This window comes from Caretta caretta, chromosome 7, assembly GCF_965140235.1.
Source record: "Caretta caretta isolate rCarCar2 chromosome 7, rCarCar1.hap1, whole genome shotgun sequence".
Lineage (NCBI taxonomy): Eukaryota > Metazoa > Chordata > Testudines > Cheloniidae > Caretta > Caretta caretta.
This window is the reverse complement of record NC_134212.1, coordinates 32202477-32221787: the sequence shown is the minus strand read 5'-3', so window position 1 is coordinate 32221787 and position 19311 is coordinate 32202477. Positions and strand designations below refer to the sequence as shown.

Here is a 19311-nt window from a genome sequence, read left to right as displayed (position 1 = left end):
AAGAGGGTCCCGTGGCCCCTGCTGATTGGTCTAGCGTCATGGGTCTCCTCTAATCAGAAAAATCCCCATTGCTGGCCAATGAGGAAGGAACAGTTGTTGCTAGGGGTGATGGGGCAGATTATAGAACAGACCTATGGTGGACTCTGCGTGTGTGAAATGAGTTGGGTATGTTCTCATCCCAGATTCCCCTCTCGTCACCTCCCCACCAGCTCTGCCCTGAGGGGAGAAGTGGGTCCCTCAGGTCTGGGGTGGGGGTGACGCTGTGGGACAATAGATAGGGCACAAGAGTGGGAGCTATATCTGCTGGGTTCTTTCCCAGTTCTAGGAGGGGAGTGGGATCTAGTGGGTTAGAGTGGGGTGGTGCTGGAAGTCAGGACTCTTGGGGTTCCATTTGTAGCTCTGGCACTGACTTGCCATGTGAGTGACCTTGGGCAAGTAAGCTCTGTGTGCCTTAGTTTTTCCAGATGTAAAATAGGGATAAGGATACTATGAGATAATGCTGTGAGATCCTTGGATATCAGTGGTAAGTTTGACTGTAAAATTTCCTACACAAGTGAAAAATATGCTGCACCCCATGCTATAGTACGTGCTGTAGTCCTGAGAGCATTAAGAAGCGCAAGAGAGAGATCAGAGAGAATAAAGTATCCTCTCTATTCTGCATTTGTCACCTCCCTGCCACTATGGTAACAGATCTGACTCTGTCTTACTGTTCACTTGCATCAGAAAGTGAACACTTCTGTATCTGAGATGCTCAGTCTTTCCTGCAAGAAATCCTTCAGGGTGCAAATGTATTTAACTAAATTAAATGCAGTTCTGTGACTCTATGATTGAATAAAATTATTGCAAAACAAACAACCTTGTGCTTCATTTTATTTGCAAAAAGAAAAGGAGTACTTGTGGCACCTTAGAGACTAACCAATTTATTTGAGCATAAGCATCCGATGAAGTGAGCTGTAGCTCACGAAAGCTTATGCTCAAATAAATTGGTTAGTCTCTAAGGTGCCACAAGTATTCCTTTTTGCGAATACAGACTAACACGGCTGTTACTCTGAAACCTTTCATTTTATTTGTGAGTTAATTTAGTGCTCAAGAAAGTAAAGCATATGCCTAGCATTCTGGTGTGGGCAGTTGCTGGAAACATCCCTTTTACTGTTAATTTCTCCTGATTTGCAATACCCTTCTAATCCCAGATTCACCACATAGCTCTGCCAAACCAATACTTCTCAAGATGGTTCAGCAGTATTGCTGTTCTAGTCTGGGGGTCTGTTTCTGCACTGCCCTTCACCTTTGGTAGTCATTTACACCAGTGCAAAATGAGTTCAAAAGTGGGTGTGTAAAATTCCACTGTTCTAATTTGGTAGCAAATTATATCCACCACTCATGTAAATGTCTAAGTAGTGCTGGGCCCTTTGTTCTCACTACACACGGTTTTTCCAATACATCTCGATCTTATCCCACAGTACTGACTGATTTTCCAGTCCAGAGCTCCCTTGAGCTGACTGCCAAATATGCTTGCAGTGCACACAAATAAGGCACCAAGGACCTTTTCGCTTGTGACCTAAACTAAAATTTGAACCCATGTGCATAGAATTGATAGCCGAGTACATTAACCTATTGTGTTTCAGGCCTTGCAAATGCCTTTCCATCAGGATATTTATTTATTAACTTATTATTATTATAGCACCTAGGAGCCCCAGTCATGGACCAGGACCGCGTTGTGCTACGCACCGTACAAACACAGAACAAAAAGATGATGCCTGCTCCAAATATCTTCCAATCTAAGTATAAGATATGAGACAACAGATTGATACAGACAGATGGGTAGTACAAGGAAACAATTAGACAATATTGGTCAGTATGATGGGCATTGTAATCTGAATTTTAAGGGCTAAGTAAAGTAAAATAGGATGGCAGATATGTGTGTAAAACTGGGCATCAGGTGTTCCTTTGCATGTGCAAAACTGAATGGTAGAAGTGTGTGTTAATCTGAAAGGGTGTGTGTGTATTTAAGACTGCCTGGAAGCCAGTTGTATGTGCTTTAAAATGGATGACAGGTAGGTATGTGTGTGTGTGTTAAAGTGGATGGCAGGTTTTTTCTGTTAAACTGTATGGCAGATTGGGGGCTTTGACAAGCTGGCAGTTGTGCATGTATTAGACTAGACTATAGCTGTGCATGCCATGCAGGGATCTTGAGGCTTTGTAGCTCACACAACCATGTCTGATAATCTAGTCACGGCACTGCTCTTGATGTGTTGTGCTTCCTGAGCCCCAGTGAGACTTTGTTTTAGCTGTCACCCTCACCGCTGCAAAATAACAGGGACATTTGGACAAAGGATGGGAGGTCCAGGCTGGTATGTGACTTGCCACACACTAGGGTCACATGGTGAGCTGGGAATGTAACCTAGGAGTCCTGACTCTGTTGTGCTAAATGTGGGCTGATTTCACCATGCTCTGACATACAAGTTCCTATTACCAGCAGGACAGTAGGGTGGGAGGAGGTATTGTTTCATATTCTCTGTGTGTATATAAAGTCTGCTGCAGTTTCCACGGTATACATCTGATGAAGTGAGCTGTAGCTCACGAAAGCTCATGCTCAAATAAATTGGTTAGTCTCTAAGGTGCCACAAGTACTCCTTTTCTTTAAGTTCCTATAGGAAGCTATATTGACAGGTGACTCTATAATAAATATCCCTTTAGACTTATTGGCTGGGAGTCTGAATAGCTCCCAGAAACCTCATCAGAATCCAATAAAACCCAGGAGTCCTGACTCCAAAGTGTGGGATGGGGGCAGCTTGACCTGATATACATGCTGCTATAGGAAGTTATGTTTGCAGGGGACCCTATAATGAATACATAATGAGAGTTGCTGTGTGGGCCTCAAATAGAGCCCCTGGAGCCCAGAGCCATGTGAAGTGGAACTTAGCCTACGCTCTCAGCAACACCCCTCCCCTCCCCCACGGCCCATTCCCCCGGGCTAATAGGGACTGAAGTCCCGCCTCTGACTTCCTGCTCTTTGATTGACAGGGGTCTGCGAGAAGCCGGTCTACCCATCGCTGATTGGCTAGGAGCTGGCAGGATTGAGCCTATAGAAGCCAACAGTGGGTAAGGGGGCGGGGTAAGGTTGATACCACCCCTGCGTGATTGCTGCGCGCGTGCGCGCTGCTTGGTTGCTCTGCTCAGGTGAGCGGGGGAGGCGGGAAAAGCAGTTGGTAGGGAGGAGCCACAACGGGAGGAGTAGCGGCTCCCTCCCTTTCCCTCACGCTCCCCCCTTGGCCCCCTAGGGGCAATGAGGGTGGGTAATAGGTATTAACCATTCCCCATATTAAAACTGTGGGGTAAATTGGAGGCTCCTTTGCCTGGAAAAGGGAATCTCTGTTCTTCCTCAAAATGGTGCCTTACATTTCCCGCCCCCGCTCCCCGGGCATGAGCGAGGCACCAAGGTGTGTGTGGGAGGGTCACCCCAGATACTGAGGGCGTAGTATTGGCTCCATGCACCAATGTGGTAATAATGCATCACGTGGGGTGTCAGTGGTGACCCCAGAAATGTCCCTCCTACCACCCTCATGCCCTGCTGTAATGGGTAAGGTGGTGGTGTAAAAAGCCCTTTCATATTATTCCACTACACATACTAAGGGGGTAACAATGTACCTTTGTGTATGTATTTGGGAGTGTGTGTGTGAAAGATACCCAATCATTTCCCCTACCTGAGGGAAATAAGGCACCAATGTTCCCTCCACCCCCAAATACTCTTCTTATAGCCGCCATATAGACTAAGGGGATAGTGGGTCAAGCTGAAGGGTGAAATACAGCTGGCTTGGTTTGTGCAAACTGTTTCCTCCCCTTTTCTTATGAACCCTACATTTGCCTGAAAGGCTGATTTTTGGTGAATTAGATCTGCCCCATTTAATGTGGTGGCTTAGGCTCTCCACAAAGGTCCATGAGCCTAAACCTTTGTTTGATATTTGTAAGTGCCCAAAATGGTTGGGTTTCATCTGACTTTAGTCTAGCTCTTAAAAATAAACACAAAACAACCCCAGATGTGGAAATCTAAGGTGAAAATCTTTCTTGCCTTAAATTTGCCAATTGCATTAGCCTGATGGGCTGAGTTATGTGGTCAAAGTTTGGTGACTTAAGTCCATGCAAAGCCCCAAACTTCCTTTAATTCCAAGAAGCCCAGGTGTTGGGTCAAAACTGCCATGTGGTATTGGCCCCAGGTCATTCCAAACTGGATACCATGTTTGCTAAAACTGGCAATTTTGACCTCTACAGTCCATAGTTAATTTCAAAAATATGAAAATGGATCACTTTTGCTTCATTTGAGGTGTTGAAAAATTAAATGGGGCTGGGGGGAAAGGTTATATGTCTAAGTAGGTACTTAAAATGGCCAGGTAGGCTGTGGCTAGATAGCATGTCCATTAGTTAAAGCAGAGGGCTTCTATTCTATTCCCAGCTCTGGAATGGAGTGTTGACTAGTGCTTAGAGCACAGAACTAGGCATTGGAATGCCCAGGTTCCATACCTTATTCCGAGTCTTGGAGCAAAGTTGCTTCACATCTCTGTGCCCCAGTTTTTTCTTCTCTGTAAAATTGGGATAGTGCATGCACTTGAAAAGGCTATAGTATATAATGGCAACATGTACTGCTTGATTGTTTCAGAGTTGCAGGATCTGAATTCATAGTAGTAGAACTACCAAGTGATATCCTGCATGGAGGCATTTTGATCACTTAGAAATTATTTGGTATTCCAGCTGTGTATACACACACACACTCACTCACTCACTCTATGGCTAAAAAAGGATGCAAGGATTAGACCCATCAAACTGTTTTAATAGTGTGTGCCCTGAAAGTGATTCTGGGAACTTCAAGGTTAATTAGTGGTATTCTTGGGATTGGCTTTACATTAAAGGTTAGGAGGATGCTTGTACAGATGAAAAGTAGGGTGGGGATAGGAGAGGAGAAGAAAACTAGTATGTTGGATTTGACACTCACTTTAGGAAGGGAAACCTTTTAAATGGGGGAATTCAATCTACATTTGAGACAAATTGCCTGTCTTCTGCCTCATGTCCCCAAAGAGAGAGAGAAATGATCTCTCTTACCCAATGTTGTATTAATTATCTAGACTGGTGGTAATTCACTAATTTAAAATTCATTCTTGAAGAATATTACATACCATATGGGGTCAGCAGTCATAGAAGGTCTATCTGGTAGAGTTGATTAGTCTTGCTGTTGAATAAGTATTTTCTCTCTATAAATGTTATTTCCATTGCCTCCTGTGAGGAACGGACTTTAAGAGGTTACAGAATACCTACATATTAATTTTTTGGTGAGATTGTTAAAAATATTATCGGAATGGTCAAATGGAGGCCAAAAAAATCCCTGTGGCTTGTGTAGGTGTAGGAAACAATTGTTTAGACTTCAGAACAAATTTTAAATCCTGTTTTCCAGTTTAATTTTATTTACCACTTGCTGGGAAGAGACCACTAAACTTAAACTACTCTTTCTTTTGGGGGGAAGTGGAGGTAGGGGGAAGGTGTTTAAGTTAGGAAACAGTTGGTGAAGTTGGCGGGGGAGGAGGAAAGGTTGGAAAAACAAGCTGAACAAAGATGTGGGGCCTGACAAGGTTATAGGGATGGAAAGCATGTGGAAATTAAACATGAGGTGATTTGAGATTCTCTCCACTCATAGTAGGTCTGACATACAGTAACTCCTCACTTAATGTCATCCCAGTTAACATTCTTTCATTATTAGTTTGCTGAGCTATTAGAGAACATACTCGTTTAAAGTTGTGCAATGTTCCGTTATAAGGTTGTTTGGCTCGCCCCCCTCCACCCGCCCACCTGGTGCTCCTGCCAAGGAGCGGGCACGGGGGCTTGCCCCATTCTGCCCGCCTGGTGTTCCTGCCAGGGAGCGTGGTCAGTTACTGTAGTAATATTCCTTTCCCAAAATATAGTCTTGTATTACTTTCTAAAGTACTTAAATGTGGGTATTCTAGCTAAATGCATTCATAGACAGAAATGTAGGACCAGGGCAAACACCTTAAAAGGAATGGGAAAACATCTCCTTTGTGAAAGTTTTTATATTATAATTTTTCTCACTGTCTATGGTAATCCTGACACCTGTATGTTAATTACTTTCTCTCTGTTCGGTGTGTAAATTAGTTATTGGGTTAGAAAATGGTATTGGAAATATCGGTTTGAGTTGGTGGGACCATAGTTCTGCAAATGGATTAAAAAGGAGGGGCGGAGTTTAGATCCTAATCTACAATAACAGATTTGACAATGTCTTAACACCTACTCTTCACCCTAAAACAAGTAACTGGCTGAGTGTGTGTTGTACAGGGAATTTTAAATGGGAATTCAGAGGTCTAAACTAGTATTTTGGAAGGCTTTATGGCACCAATGATTGATGTGTCTTTAGCATGATTAATTACACAGTTCCATTTTCACCTATCTCTGCTGACTTTATCCTTTTAAATTTAACAGGTATTGTTGTATGGCTCCCTCCTTCCCCATCCCACATGCACAGTTAAATGGTTAAAGCTCTTATTTTTAAAAACAGTTAAATGTTTAGATTGGTAAATCTGTGCTCAAGTTTTGGCAAAAGGCTCTTTGCAAGTCCAGAGTATTGTAGGAGTGATTTAAAACATAGTTACAGGAGTTTTAAAACAAGTTAAGCTTTTCCTTTAGATTTATACAAGTCAGCACCATATATCTAATGAGTCACGGAGTTCCACACTGCGTGGCAAAGGCAGGATATTCTGAATTAATAAACAGAGAATGTAAATTGATAGTCTTGTGCTGCAGCATTGGATGTATAATGAGCAGTAATTTTGAAAGGCTAGCAGAGGGACCATTATTCCCTTGGTTTGTCTGTATGTATTCAACTACTGACTTATTTTCATTTTGGAGGGATTTTTCTCCCCATTGCCCTTACATTCATTTATCTTGATTAAGTACGTTGTAAAGAAAAAAAATCTTTGATTTAAAAACTAAGGTCTCAATTTTTACAAGATCCTAATGATTACAGGTGCTGAACTCGAGACACTTTAAATGGGCCTGATTTTTCAGAGAGTAGGTGCTCTGTGCTTTCTGAAAATCAGGCCCCTTTAAGGTGTCTCGAGTACCCATAATCATTAGGATCTTGTGAAAACATAGACCTTAGGTTTTGCTTTGTTTTTTTTAAACCTGATTTGCTTTTCCTTTTTTTTCAAAACGTTTACTCAGCTCGGACAGCGAAACTGGATTGGTCAAGGTTTTTTTGTTTTGTGTCGTCCCCCCCCATCTAGTGCTGGTGGGCATGACAGCTTGACAATTGTGGAAACGCAAGTTATTGTTGTGTATCTAGAACAGGTGCAACATGGGCAGTAGCAGTGCGAACTGTCTCTCAATGCTCTAACTGGGTGCCACCGTGCCTTAAGCCTGCCTCTAAAGAAGAACGGTATTCAATCTATGTAACTCAAAGGCTGACTGCGCCAGTGAAGGCGGCTGTCCAACTTCAATTGTTGTGATGGGTCTTAATCCACTTCCCAGTGGATAGTTATCTGTTTTACAAAACCAATAACTAATATCTCACAGGCCACCAAACAGCCATTATGTGATAACAGCTCTTGATTGCTACTGATTGAAGCTTGACTTGGAAATGGTAACCTTTACTGAAAGAGCTTCCTATTGAATTACCAATTCTGTTAATTCTACTTCTTAATCCCTTTCCACTGCAGAAAAGCCCCTGAGCCTCCACTAATACCAGTAAAAAAATGAGGCATACTCAGAGTATTTCCCATGTACCTCCTGTGGTCACCACTGGGGTGAAGCCAGGGAACATGAGGCCGCATCACAACAGCACAAAGGGCATTGGAGCACTTAGCAGGATGCGAATCCCTGAGAGAGAGCATTCCATAGCAGTGCTGAAAAGCATGCAGCGACCTCCATTCCATCTACACCAAGAAGAGCAAGAAGCCTTCTTCAACCTACTGGGTAGGAGGCTAGACCAGTCATTCAAACTGTCCAGCATCTTGGGATATACAGTTTAGACAAAAGATGGTATACAAAACTGTATTGGGAATGGGTTCCCAAGGCTGGATAAGACTGCAGTGACCCACTGGCAGTAAACCCAAGTAGGGAATTGCAGGGAAGGGGTATTTTTAACTGTCTGTAACAAGATAAGCTTTGTATCCAAGATAAATTTTAAATGATCTGGAGGATTCAAGTTGATGATTTGACTGTTCAAGTTGGCAACTGCTTGAAAAGGGGAATGTTATCTGTGTTTAGCACACAGTATGGGGAGTAAGGAAATGTGGGTTTCTCAAGGAAAAAAAATTCTTTGACTTAATTCCCTTATCTCCACCTCTAAATGTTGGATGATACCACTGTTCTAAAGTGCTCTGAGAACCTTGAACAAAGTGTCATAAGTGCAAAATACTTAAAATTCCATTTTAGAAATGGAATAGTTTGATGGAAGTCTAGACTTTACCCACTCTGGGAGTATGGCACTGCTAGCTACAGCTATGTTTAAGCTGCTATATTTAGTAGAGTTCCAGCAACTTTCTTTGACCACAGGCTGTGAAAGTCTCTTGTCTGAGAACAGTGTTGGAACCATGTTCTAAATTCATGCTATAAACTACCTTGGCAGGTCACTCTAGAGAGATTCTTGCAAAGATTCCACCATTGCTAGAGTAGGAAACAGTACTCACATTCTGAAAGCAACAATCTTTGAACAATATGAAACAACTAAATACAGCTGCCTCACTTTTTCTTCCCTTTACCAGAGGATGACTTGGTACAAGAGTTCTTGTCTATGGACATATGCTACAAGATTTCAGATAAGGTATGTCCCTCATGCTCCTACTTCCTTTCAACTTCCCTATAACAACCTTTCTAAATAGCAATGCACAGTAGTTTAATGACTCTAACTTTTTGACTCTTACGCAGTATCTTATTTCACTCGGAGGGTGGTGAAGCACTGGAATGGGGTTACCTAGGGAGGTGGTGGAGTCTCCATCCTTAGAGATTTTTAAGGCCCAGCTTGACAAAGCCTTGGCTGGGATGATTTAGTTGGTGTTGGTCCTGCTTTTGAGCAGGAGATTGGACTAGATGATCTCCTGAGGTCTCTTTCAACCCTAATATTCTATGATCTCTAACTTATAAATCAAACTTCAACACAAGGGCCAGGGCCTCATCACCACTGAAGACTGATATTTTTGCATTCATAACTCAAATGACTCCACCACTTTTCTTCAAACTTTCCATAAATCCCATTCTAGGCTGAGAGAAAGCATGAGGCTTTAGCCCTTGGGAAAACTGTAGGGAGTGGTAATGAATCATAGAATATCAGGGTTGGAAGAAACCTCAGGAGGTCATCTAGTCCAACCCCCTGCTCAGAGCAGGACTGATCCCCAATTAAATCATCCCAGCCAGGGCTTTGTCAAGCCTGACCTTAAAAACTTCCAAGGAAGGAGATTCCACCACCTCCCTAGGTAACGCATACTAGTGTTTCACCACCCTCCTAGTGAAAAAGTTTTTCCTAATATCCAACCTAAATCTCCCCCACTGAAACTTGAGACCATTATTCCTTGTTCTGCCATCTGCTACCACTGAGAACAGTCTAGAGCCATCCTCTTTGGAACCCCCTTTCAGGTAGTTGAAAGCAGCTATCAAATCCCCCCTCATTCTTCTCTTCCATAGACTAAATATCCCCAGTTCCCTCAGCCTTTCCTCATAACTCATGTGTTCCAGTCCCCTAATAATTTTTGTTGCCCTCCGCTGGACCTCTTTCCAATTTTTCCACATCCTTCTTGTAGTATGGGGCCCAAAACTGGACACAGTACTCCAGATGAGGCCTCACCGGTGTCGAATAGAGGGAAACGATCACATCCCTCGATCTGCTGGCAATGTCCCTACATATACATCCCAAAATGCCATTGGCCTTCTTGGCAACAAGGGCACACTGTTGACTCATATCCAGCTTCTCGTCCACTGTAACCCCTAGGTCCTTTTCTGCAAAACTGCTGCCGAGCCATTTGGTCCCTAGTCTGTAGCGGTGCATTGGATTCTTCCATCCTAAGTGCAGGACTCTGCACTTGTCCTTGTTGAACCTCATCAGATTTCTTTTGGCCCAATCCTCCAATTTGTCTAGGTCCCTCTGTATCCTATCCCTACTCAGCAGTGTATCTACCTCTCCTCCCAGTTTAGCATCATCTGCAAACTTCCTGAGGGTGTAATCCACACCATCCTCCAGATCATTTATGAAGATATTGAGCAAAACCGGCCCCAGGACCGACCCTTGGGGCACTCCGCTTCATACCGGCTGCCAACTAGACATGGAGCCATTGATCACTTATAGTCCATTCATCCAGCCCATACTACTTTAACTTGCTGGCAAGAATACTGTGGGAGACCGTATCAAAAGCTTTGCTAAAGTCAAGGAACAACACATCCACTGCTTTCCCTTCATCCACAGAACCAGTTATCTCGTCATAGAAGGCAATTAGATTAGTCAGGCATGACTTGCCCTTGGTGAATCCATGCTGACTGTTCCTGATCACTTTCCTCTCTAAGTGCTTCAGAATTGATTCCTTGAGGACCTGCTCCATGATTTTTCCAGGGACTGAGGTGAGGCCGACTGGCCTGTAGTTCCCAGGATCCTCCTTCTTCCCTTTTTTAAAGATGAGCACTACGTTAGCCTTTTTCCAGTCGTCCGGGACTTCCCCCGATCGCCATGAGTTTTCAAAGTTAATGGCCAATGGCTCTGCAATCACATCTGCCAACTCCTTTAGCACTCTTGGATGCAGTGCATCCAGCCCCATGGACTTGTGCACGTCCAGCTTTTCTAAATAGTCCCGAACCGCTTCTTTCTCCACAGAGGGCTGGTCACCTCCTCACCATGCTGTGCTGCCCAGTGCAGTAGTCTGGGAGCTGACCTTGTTCGTGAAGACAGAGGCAAAAAAAGCATTGAGTACATTACCTTTTTCCACATCCTCTGTCACTAGGTTGCCTCCCTCATTCAGTAAGAGGCCCACACTTTCCTTGACTTTCTTCTTGTTGCTAACATACCTCAAGAAACCCTTCTTGTTACTCTTAACATCTCTTGCTAGCTGCAACTCCAGGTGTGATTTGGTCTTCCTGATTTCACTCCTGCATGCCCGAGCAATATTTTTATACTCATCCCTAGTCATTTGTCCAATCTTCCACTTCTTGTAAGTTTCTTTTTTGTATTTAAGATCAGCAAGGATTTCACTGTTAAGCCAAGCTGGTCGCCTGCCATATTTACTATTTTTTCTACACATCGGGATGGTTTGTCCCTGTAACCTCAATAAGGATTCTTTATAATACAGCCAGCTCTCCAGGACTCCTTTCCCCCTCATGTTATTCTCCCAGGGGATCTTGCCCATCAGTTCCCTGAGGGAGTCAAAGTCTGCTTTTTTGAAGTCCAGGGTCCGTATTCTGCTGCTTTCTTTTCTTCCTTGTGTTAGGATCCTGAACTTGATCATCTCATGGTCACTGCCTCCCAGGTTCCCATCCACTTTTGCTTCCCCTACAAATTCTTCCCGGTTTGTGAGCAGCAGGTCAAGAAGAGCTCTGCCCCTAGTTGGTTCCTCCAGCACTTGCACCAGGAAATTGTCCCCTACACTTTCCAAAAACTTCTTGGATTGTCTGTGCACCGCTGTATTGCTCTCCCAGCAGATATCAGGGTGATTGAAGTCTCCCAATGAGAACCAGGGCCTGCGGTCTAGTAACTTCTGTGAGTTGCCGGAAGAAAGCCTCGTCCACCTCATCCCCCTGGTCCGGTGGTCTATAGTAGACTCCCACCACGACATCACCCTTGTTGCTCACGCTTCTAAACTTAATCCAATCTAGGTTTTTCTGCAGTTTCATACTTGAGCTCTGAGCAGTCATACTTCTCTCTTACATACAGTGCAACTCCCCCACCTTTTCTGCCCTGCCTGTCCTTCTGAACAGCTTATATCCATCCATGACAGTACTCCAGTCATGTGAGTTATCCCACCAAGTCTCTGTTATTCCAATCGCATCGTAATTCCTTGACTTTGCCAGGACTTCCAGTTCTCCCTGCTTGTTTCCCAGGCTTCGTGCATTTGTGTATAGGCACTTGAGATAACCCGCTGATCGCCCCTCTTTCTCAGTATGAGGCAGGAGCCCTCCCCTCTCACGCACTCCTGCTCGTGCTTCCTCCCGGTATCCCACTTACCTCAAGGCTTTGGTCTCCTTCCCCCAGTGAACCTAGTTTAAAGCCCTCCTCACTAGGTTCGCCAGCGTGCTTGCGAAGATGCTCTTCCCTCTCTTCGTTAGATGGAGCCTGTCTCTGCCTAGCACTCCTCCTTCTTGGAACACCATCCCATGGTCATAGAATCCAAAGCCTTCTCTCCAACACCACCTGCGTAGCCATTTGTTGACTTCCACGATTCGACGGTCTCTACCCAGGCCTTTTCCTTCCACAGGGAGGATGGATGAGCTTAGAACCAGTGCTTAATTTGTAATGAAAGAGGTGCTGGGGCTCAAGCAATTTTTTTATTACATTCATAACTGATGCAGCAAGTCCAGAAGTTCTGGGGCTATGAACTGCCAAGCCTCAAGGTGCCGGGGCTCAGCCCTGGCACAAATTAAGCACTGCTTAGTACAGACACTCAGTCTGACTTCTTACAGCCGTCACTCTGGTAAAGGACCTTTGGGATTCTATAGATGTTGCATTAAAATGAACGACAGTCCTAAGCTGTCATATGCTTTTTCCCATGCTGCCTGTCACGCTTGGGAGAAGCTCACTGTGAATGTCTGGAGAGCTAACTCTATCCACCTTCAAATTCCTCTGCCATGAAGCTTACAGGAAATTTTTTTTGCCAACAGTTAGTTAACTGGTGTGCATAGACCACTGCTTATTGTGCTGACCAACACGGTCTCATTGTTTCCTTGTACGCCCCTGTCTGTATCCCTCCATCTCCTGTCTTGTACTTGAAAGTTTTGTTCTGTGTTTGCACAGGGACTAGAATAATGGGGTCTTGGTCCATGACTGAGGCTCCTAAGGGCTATGGTAATACAAATAATTAGCAAGCCTCCACAAAAGTGCTTCCTTTCTTCACTCACTCCCCTTATGGCTCAATTTCTTTTGTTTTTAAACTTAAATACTAGATAGAACATATTTTGTTTCTTCTGATCCAGAACTGGGTCTATTAAAGGTAACTCTTGTTTAGTATCTTCTAGCCATGGCTCTGACTTACTTCAAACGTGCTGGCCTGCATATTAGTGAATACACACGGATGAACCTTTTCACTGCTCTGTAAGTACCTTGTGGCTCTTAACCTTGTGATCCCAGTCTGTAACGATCCCACCATATAAATAATGCATAGACAGCAGAATGGAGAAGATGAATTGGGTTACCTAGTCCATGCCACCAAATGGTTTGGCAGGAGGAATGGCTATTAGGAGTATAGTTTACTGTGGACCCAGACACTATTACGCACACCAGTATCTGAAGAAGTTATACCCAACTTAAACCTCTCTGCACCTACCCCCCCGCCTCCCAAAAATTCCCCATGCCATACTGATCAGCCATAATTGTCCCCCAGCTCAGAAAAGCACAATTTACTTGCAGTGTTTCCAGTTAGCTTAAGTAGATGATTTCAAAGGGTTTCCCTCTAACACTAATTTTAGACTTCATTATTGGGTAGAGGCTAGTAGATATTTTTTTTAACCTTCTGTTTCAAGAGGCTAATGATGATCCCACTGATTTGTGTTTTATCCTGATGAATTTTAATTACATGGGCTGGATGCAGGGATCCCGAAGTCATACTTATGTCTTTTTTCTCTCTATGGATAAGGAGCATTTTATTCTGTTTGTATAGTGCCTAGCACATTGGTGTCCAGGTCTATGACCGGGCTCCTACACATTTTATTATATATGAATGAGAGAGAGAATGTAAAAAATCCCCACCCCCGTCTTAACATAATTACTATTTCAGGAGTTGCAGAAATCTCCCATAGTGCTTGCAAGTGAATTCCACTTCCACCATGATCTAGTAGCAGGAGAGGCCTCTATGGGTTGCTCTTCAATCCCTCCTTCGTGTACTAAGGTTTTAGGTATGACACCTGCAGCTGAATATACTGCATGGGCACTTGAGGCCTGATTCTTACTCTAAAGCTCTTCTGCCTATGGACCCACTTGTAAGGATACTTTACTCTTTCAAAGTGGTGTAGAGCTACATTGGTGTGAATGAGCATTATTCCTGTTAAGGGCAAACACAGCATCAATCCAATCCCAAACTAATCACATCACCTTGCAAACTATACGTATCTAATAGAATCAGTATCTACTGTCATACGTATGTTGTGTGAGAACTCATTTACAACATAATCCACTTGTATTCTGTGCACCTATAGGAAAAACTCACGAGCTATTGTATGCACCTAAACACCATTGGCTTTCATTGCAAATGAGTGATTTGCAAAAGCCTCTTACGGTGGAGTTCTGTGGGTTTAGAATGCTCCCTCTTTTATACAATGTAATGCTGGAGTGTTTAGGCTTAACACTTGTTACACTGAAAGCTAATATAACAATTCCAGGCTGTACCATACAACTTCCTAGGCTGAGTGCTTCTGAGAAGCACTGGTTAGAAGAATTTCTGTGGATATAGCCTGTTTTGCCCCATTTTCCTGATGCAGGTACTTGGCTAATGACATGGAGGAAGATGAAGAGGATTACAAGTATGAGATCTTTCCCTGGGCCCTTGGTGACAACTGGCGGCAGCTGTTCCCACAGTTCTTAAAACTGAGGGATGGCTTCTGGGCTAAAATGAACTACCGAGCAGTGGTCAGCCGGCGTTGTTGTGATGAGGTTAGCCATGGCAGACATATTTTTTACATGCTTGTAATACTGGGACTATGGCTAACACGTTAATAGTCACTAGAATCAATAGTTTATGCAAATCAGGCCTTAACCCTTTATAGGAACTGGAACTGACAATGGGAGGATAAGTATCCCTGCTAGCACACTAGGAAGGTCAGGAATAGCGTAGTGGGTGCATCTGTCTAGCTATTTCTCAGACATTAAATAAAACCTCAGTCTCTAGGATTTTCAAACCACTCTTAGTACAGAATCCTACTTAAGTTTAAAGATTCTTGGATCAGCGATGGCTAGGATTCTACTGAACAGTCACAACCTTTATGTTCTACAAATGTTTTCCCCACCAACATTAATTAGCAGTTGCTATTCTAGCTTTAGTTATGATCAAAGCATTCTTATATCAATAAATCTGTCTGATAAATAAATCCATCTGGGGAATGTTCAGATGCTACACTGTAGTTCTTACTGTCTTTGAAGCCTTATACCGGGGTGGCCAAACTTAGTGACCCTTTGAGTCTCATACAACAATCTTCTGAAGTTCAAGAGCTGGGATGCACCTGCTGGGGCTCAGGGTCCAAAGCTCCTCCACCCCCAGTCTGGTAGTTAGAGAATAGGGGAGTGGAGGAGCTTGACGAGCCACACTTTAACTGTACATGTGGCTCACAAGCCATGGTTTGGCCACCCCTGCACTATATAATAAAACAACTAGATATGACAAGATATATATATATATATAGCCTTAGTTTTAAATCTTACTGAATACAATTTTAAATGAATCCAGGAAGATTCAGTGGCGAGGAAAAAAAATTGGCTGGTCTATACTCTTCTGATCTAGATAATGTCAAAGGAGCCATCCCACTGGGCTTGGTCACGTGAACGACCCCTTCATCACAGTGGAGCACTGAGAAGCTACCTGAAGAATGAAAAGGACTCACTTCCCCGAGGACCTGGTGTTACACCTCCAAGCTGCCCCCTCTGCACTTGTGAGCTGACTGAAGAGGAAGGCAGCCCAGAAGATGCTCCAAGTGCCAGTATTACTTCTGATGGTGACCTATTGCCATTCACTAACAAGTGGTCCCAGAACTTTATTATCTTCCCTCATAAAATAATGCTGGATCCACTGGCAACATATAGCCTGCAGAGTAAGTAGGGACAAGTCCCTCTCCCGGGCTCCAGCTCTGTTATCTGATTTGGAAAGAATGCGCACACTTTTTTAGAGGAATAGGGTTCCTAAGTGCCCAGTTTCCATATTCATAACTAGTGGTGAGATGAATTGATGGGAATCACTTTCTATTCTAGGGATAAGCAAGTTAAACTTGTTTGGATGCAGTTACTGTACTTGAGTTAATTTAAACCCCATGTTGAAGAACTAGCCCTCTAGGTTAAGTGTAATGGTTTCTTTCAGGAAACTGGAAACAATCCCTCTCGCATGGCAAAGAAAGGGGCCAGTTTTACTCCTCAGACTTGCCTGCTATTGGGAGCCCTTTAGATTTTAACCTTTTCAGGGCCACCCACATACATCTGTAAACCATAAATGGAAAATTAAGCATGGATTGTGCTGCCTCCAGAGTCAATGCTGCATTTCTCTGGGCAGAATTCAGCAAAGAGGTGGGGTGTGACTTTTGGATGACACTCCAGAAGTACTGACTCTGGGTATCCCTCTAGTAGTTCTGCTTCTGGGAGTCTGTCCTTGGCACCAAGATGCTGTCTGCTGTTTTATTGGAATCCAAGAGCCAGTGTGGTCTCCAACCACTGACTTAATGTTTAGTGGCTATAATTGTGTATTTCCCAGTAAGGTGTATAGGTACTTGATTTGCAAGTGTGGTTATATGTTAAGCCTCTTGGGTTTCTTGGTCTGCAGTCCTGCAGGAGCCAGGAGTCACTATAGAGCCTGATGGAACCGGCATGGATTGGCGATCTGTGGGGTGACTGACTATTCCAGGACCAAGATGTCTCCTCCCAAGGAACTGCAAGTGGCACTGGACTTGTTCTCATTCTGCTGTTCACAGAACTATGTTTTCCCCACGCACTTTATGAATATATTCTGGTTGTGAACAGGAAGACAGGGCAGTACTTATGTATTTAAAAAAATTGCTTGCTGATGCAGCTATTCAAATGTGCCTTATTTAATGTGCAAATGCCAATGTAATAGGTGGACAGGCTCTTAATAAAAATGTCCAGGAAAAAAAGTTTATTTTCTGTTCATAGAGAATCCTGGTGAATGTAACAATTATCAGGGCAACAAAACTTGATATTGAGTGAGTATAGCAGTGACCTATGGTGTCATGGTTGTACTTGTTTAAGGCTTGGGATGAACACAGATGTGGAGGAGGGATTCCTGGAGAAGAAAATCAGAGTTTTTACATTGCTGGTAGGTCTGTTTGAGCAGAGCATCTGAATCTTTCAGGTCTCAAAGGGAACTCAATGGCAGTAATATCCACTTGCACCAAAAAGGCTTTATTGGGGGGGAGGGAAGAATGTAATCAATACTGGGCTTCTGTTTTAAGAGCAACTAGTACTGGCTGCTAACACACAACACACTTTTCTAACCTAGAATAATTGCACAATGTTAGGAGTGTTAGTCACATTATCTTGATCTACTGGGAATGACCACAAGGGTTAACAAATACAACACATGCCATTTCTGTCAGGGCCGTGGTGACTTCACTGACCAAGCTGAATGCTCTCTGCCACAGTTCATCTGGATCAGTATCTGATGCAAGTAAAATAATTGATGTGGAATCAAAGCTTGGTAGTCTCTTTAATTTGGCATCCCTCTCCGCAGCTGTCTATAGGCAGTGAGAGAGCCTGGGCTACAGGGCACAGCACTTTCTCAGGCTGTGGTGCCTGGCATTACTTATGGAGGTAGGGACAGTGTCTGGGTGGGGCATGAAACTCCATCTTATTTCCAATTAATTGGCAAATGCAAATCTTAACCACTAAACAGGGTGACGGGAGTCTTGCCACTGTATTCCTAGGGCTGCCTTTGACTTGTTATATGGGAGGGATACGTCCCTTCTCAGTACCTTACTGGTAGAAATCTAAGGGTATGTCTACACAGGGAATTAAGAACAGCTATTTGTGAATAACTTCTGGAACAAGAGTGTGTCTTCACCGAGACATGCCTTAATCAAGTGGCATGTGTAGAGGAGACCTACTAAAAATGTTGGTGCCTGTCACAGCTCTTGAGTCTTTTGACACAGTCCCATGTGACATTCTGATAAGCAAACTAGATGAAAGCACTATAAGGTGGGCGCACAACTGATTGAAAGACCATACTTGGAGTAGTTATCAAAGGTTTGCTGTCAAAGTGGGGAGGTCAGACCTATGGGGGCCTAACAGGGGTCAGTTCTGTATTCAAATGCCACATTTATTGTGAATACAGAAAGAATCATAGTAAGCAGTTAGTTATAGCTATAACATTCCATTCAGTTTCATATTTATTCATACATTCATTCATACACACACAGGTTCTGCAAGGTTGTTATCATTGTTACCAGCCTTGGAGTTACTCATGCCGAGCCCCTGGCCAGGTGGCTTGGACACAAGGAGGGAGAAGGGCCTTGTCAGATGCCCATCTGACGCTCCTGGAAGATGGTTTGCAGAATCAGACCCCAAAGTGCTCAGTTTCTAGAGTCCATTTTTATAGGAATTTATTCCTATGCCAGTCATTGGGAATTGCTTCATCATGCTGTTGCTGAATCTATCAGCAGATGGCACATTCCTGACAGCTCTGTGGTGTTCTTTGGTTCTCCCATCCTTGAGGCTGTTGGGTGGATTCCAGTCTGCGCTCCGGGGGTCCTCTGATTGTTGCCACTTGATGCCTTCTTTGGCCGCTGGACACTGGATTCTTAGGCTGGCACCTCCCTGATCATTCAATTATTATCCCCACCAAGCATCCATCCACATACATCCTCTATCCCTATTTTAATCACAATTGTTACCAAAGCGAGATAAATACAACAAAAGAGCAGGGGAGTCTGTGTGCTGTTTCTGTTACAAAGTATTGCTTTGAGAACAGACTCTGTCTTAAGATGTACTAACGCAATTAGCAGCTTGCAAGTTTCACACAGAGAGGGAGAGAAACCATACCAAAAACCAAGAGACCTCTTAATTAGTAATACCCTGGAATTTACACTATGGGGAATCAAACTCATTTGTGATTTTAATACAGAACTTCTTTAATATTATCCAACAGTAGTACTGCTGAAAAGGAGTTGGGAGGTTATAGTGGATCACAACCTGAGTCGTCAAGCTGGTGCAGTTACAGAAAAAGGCTAATATTTTTCTGGGGTGTATTAACAGGGAGTGTTGTATGTCAGATAGGAGGTAACTGTCCCTCACTGCTGAGCCAGAGAACTGTGCCGAATTCTGGGTGCCACACTTTAGGAAAAATGCGGACAAATGGGAAGGAATGCAGAGGGGAGCAATGAAAGGTTAAAAAAAAAAAACTGGTTGTGTTTCTT

At 43.6% G+C, this 19311-nt stretch overlaps 1 protein-coding gene across 2 annotated transcripts; it reads left to right on the top strand.

Annotated features, from left to right (window-relative positions):
* Positions 1 to 107: 107 nt before the first annotated feature.
* SPDYC (speedy/RINGO cell cycle regulator family member C) lies at positions 108 to 17474 on the top strand. Of its 2 annotated transcripts, XM_075130425.1 has the most exons (9): positions 108 to 165; positions 1682 to 1851; positions 3025 to 3102; positions 7716 to 7971; positions 8763 to 8821; positions 13197 to 13282; positions 14665 to 14836; positions 15681 to 15987; positions 16707 to 17474. In XM_075130425.1, the coding sequence occupies exons 4-9, from the start codon at positions 7752 to 7754 to the stop codon at positions 16772 to 16774; spliced, it is 912 nt and encodes a 303-aa protein (XP_074986526.1). In that variant the 5' UTR covers positions 108 to 165; positions 1682 to 1851; positions 3025 to 3102; positions 7716 to 7751; the 3' UTR covers positions 16775 to 17474. The 2 variants fall into 2 exon arrangements, with proteins under 2 accessions (XP_074986526.1, XP_048713761.1); XM_048857804.2 differs by lacking the exons at positions 108 to 165; positions 1682 to 1851; positions 3025 to 3102 and adding an exon at positions 3139 to 3180.
* Positions 17475 to 19311: the final 1837 nt, after the last annotated feature.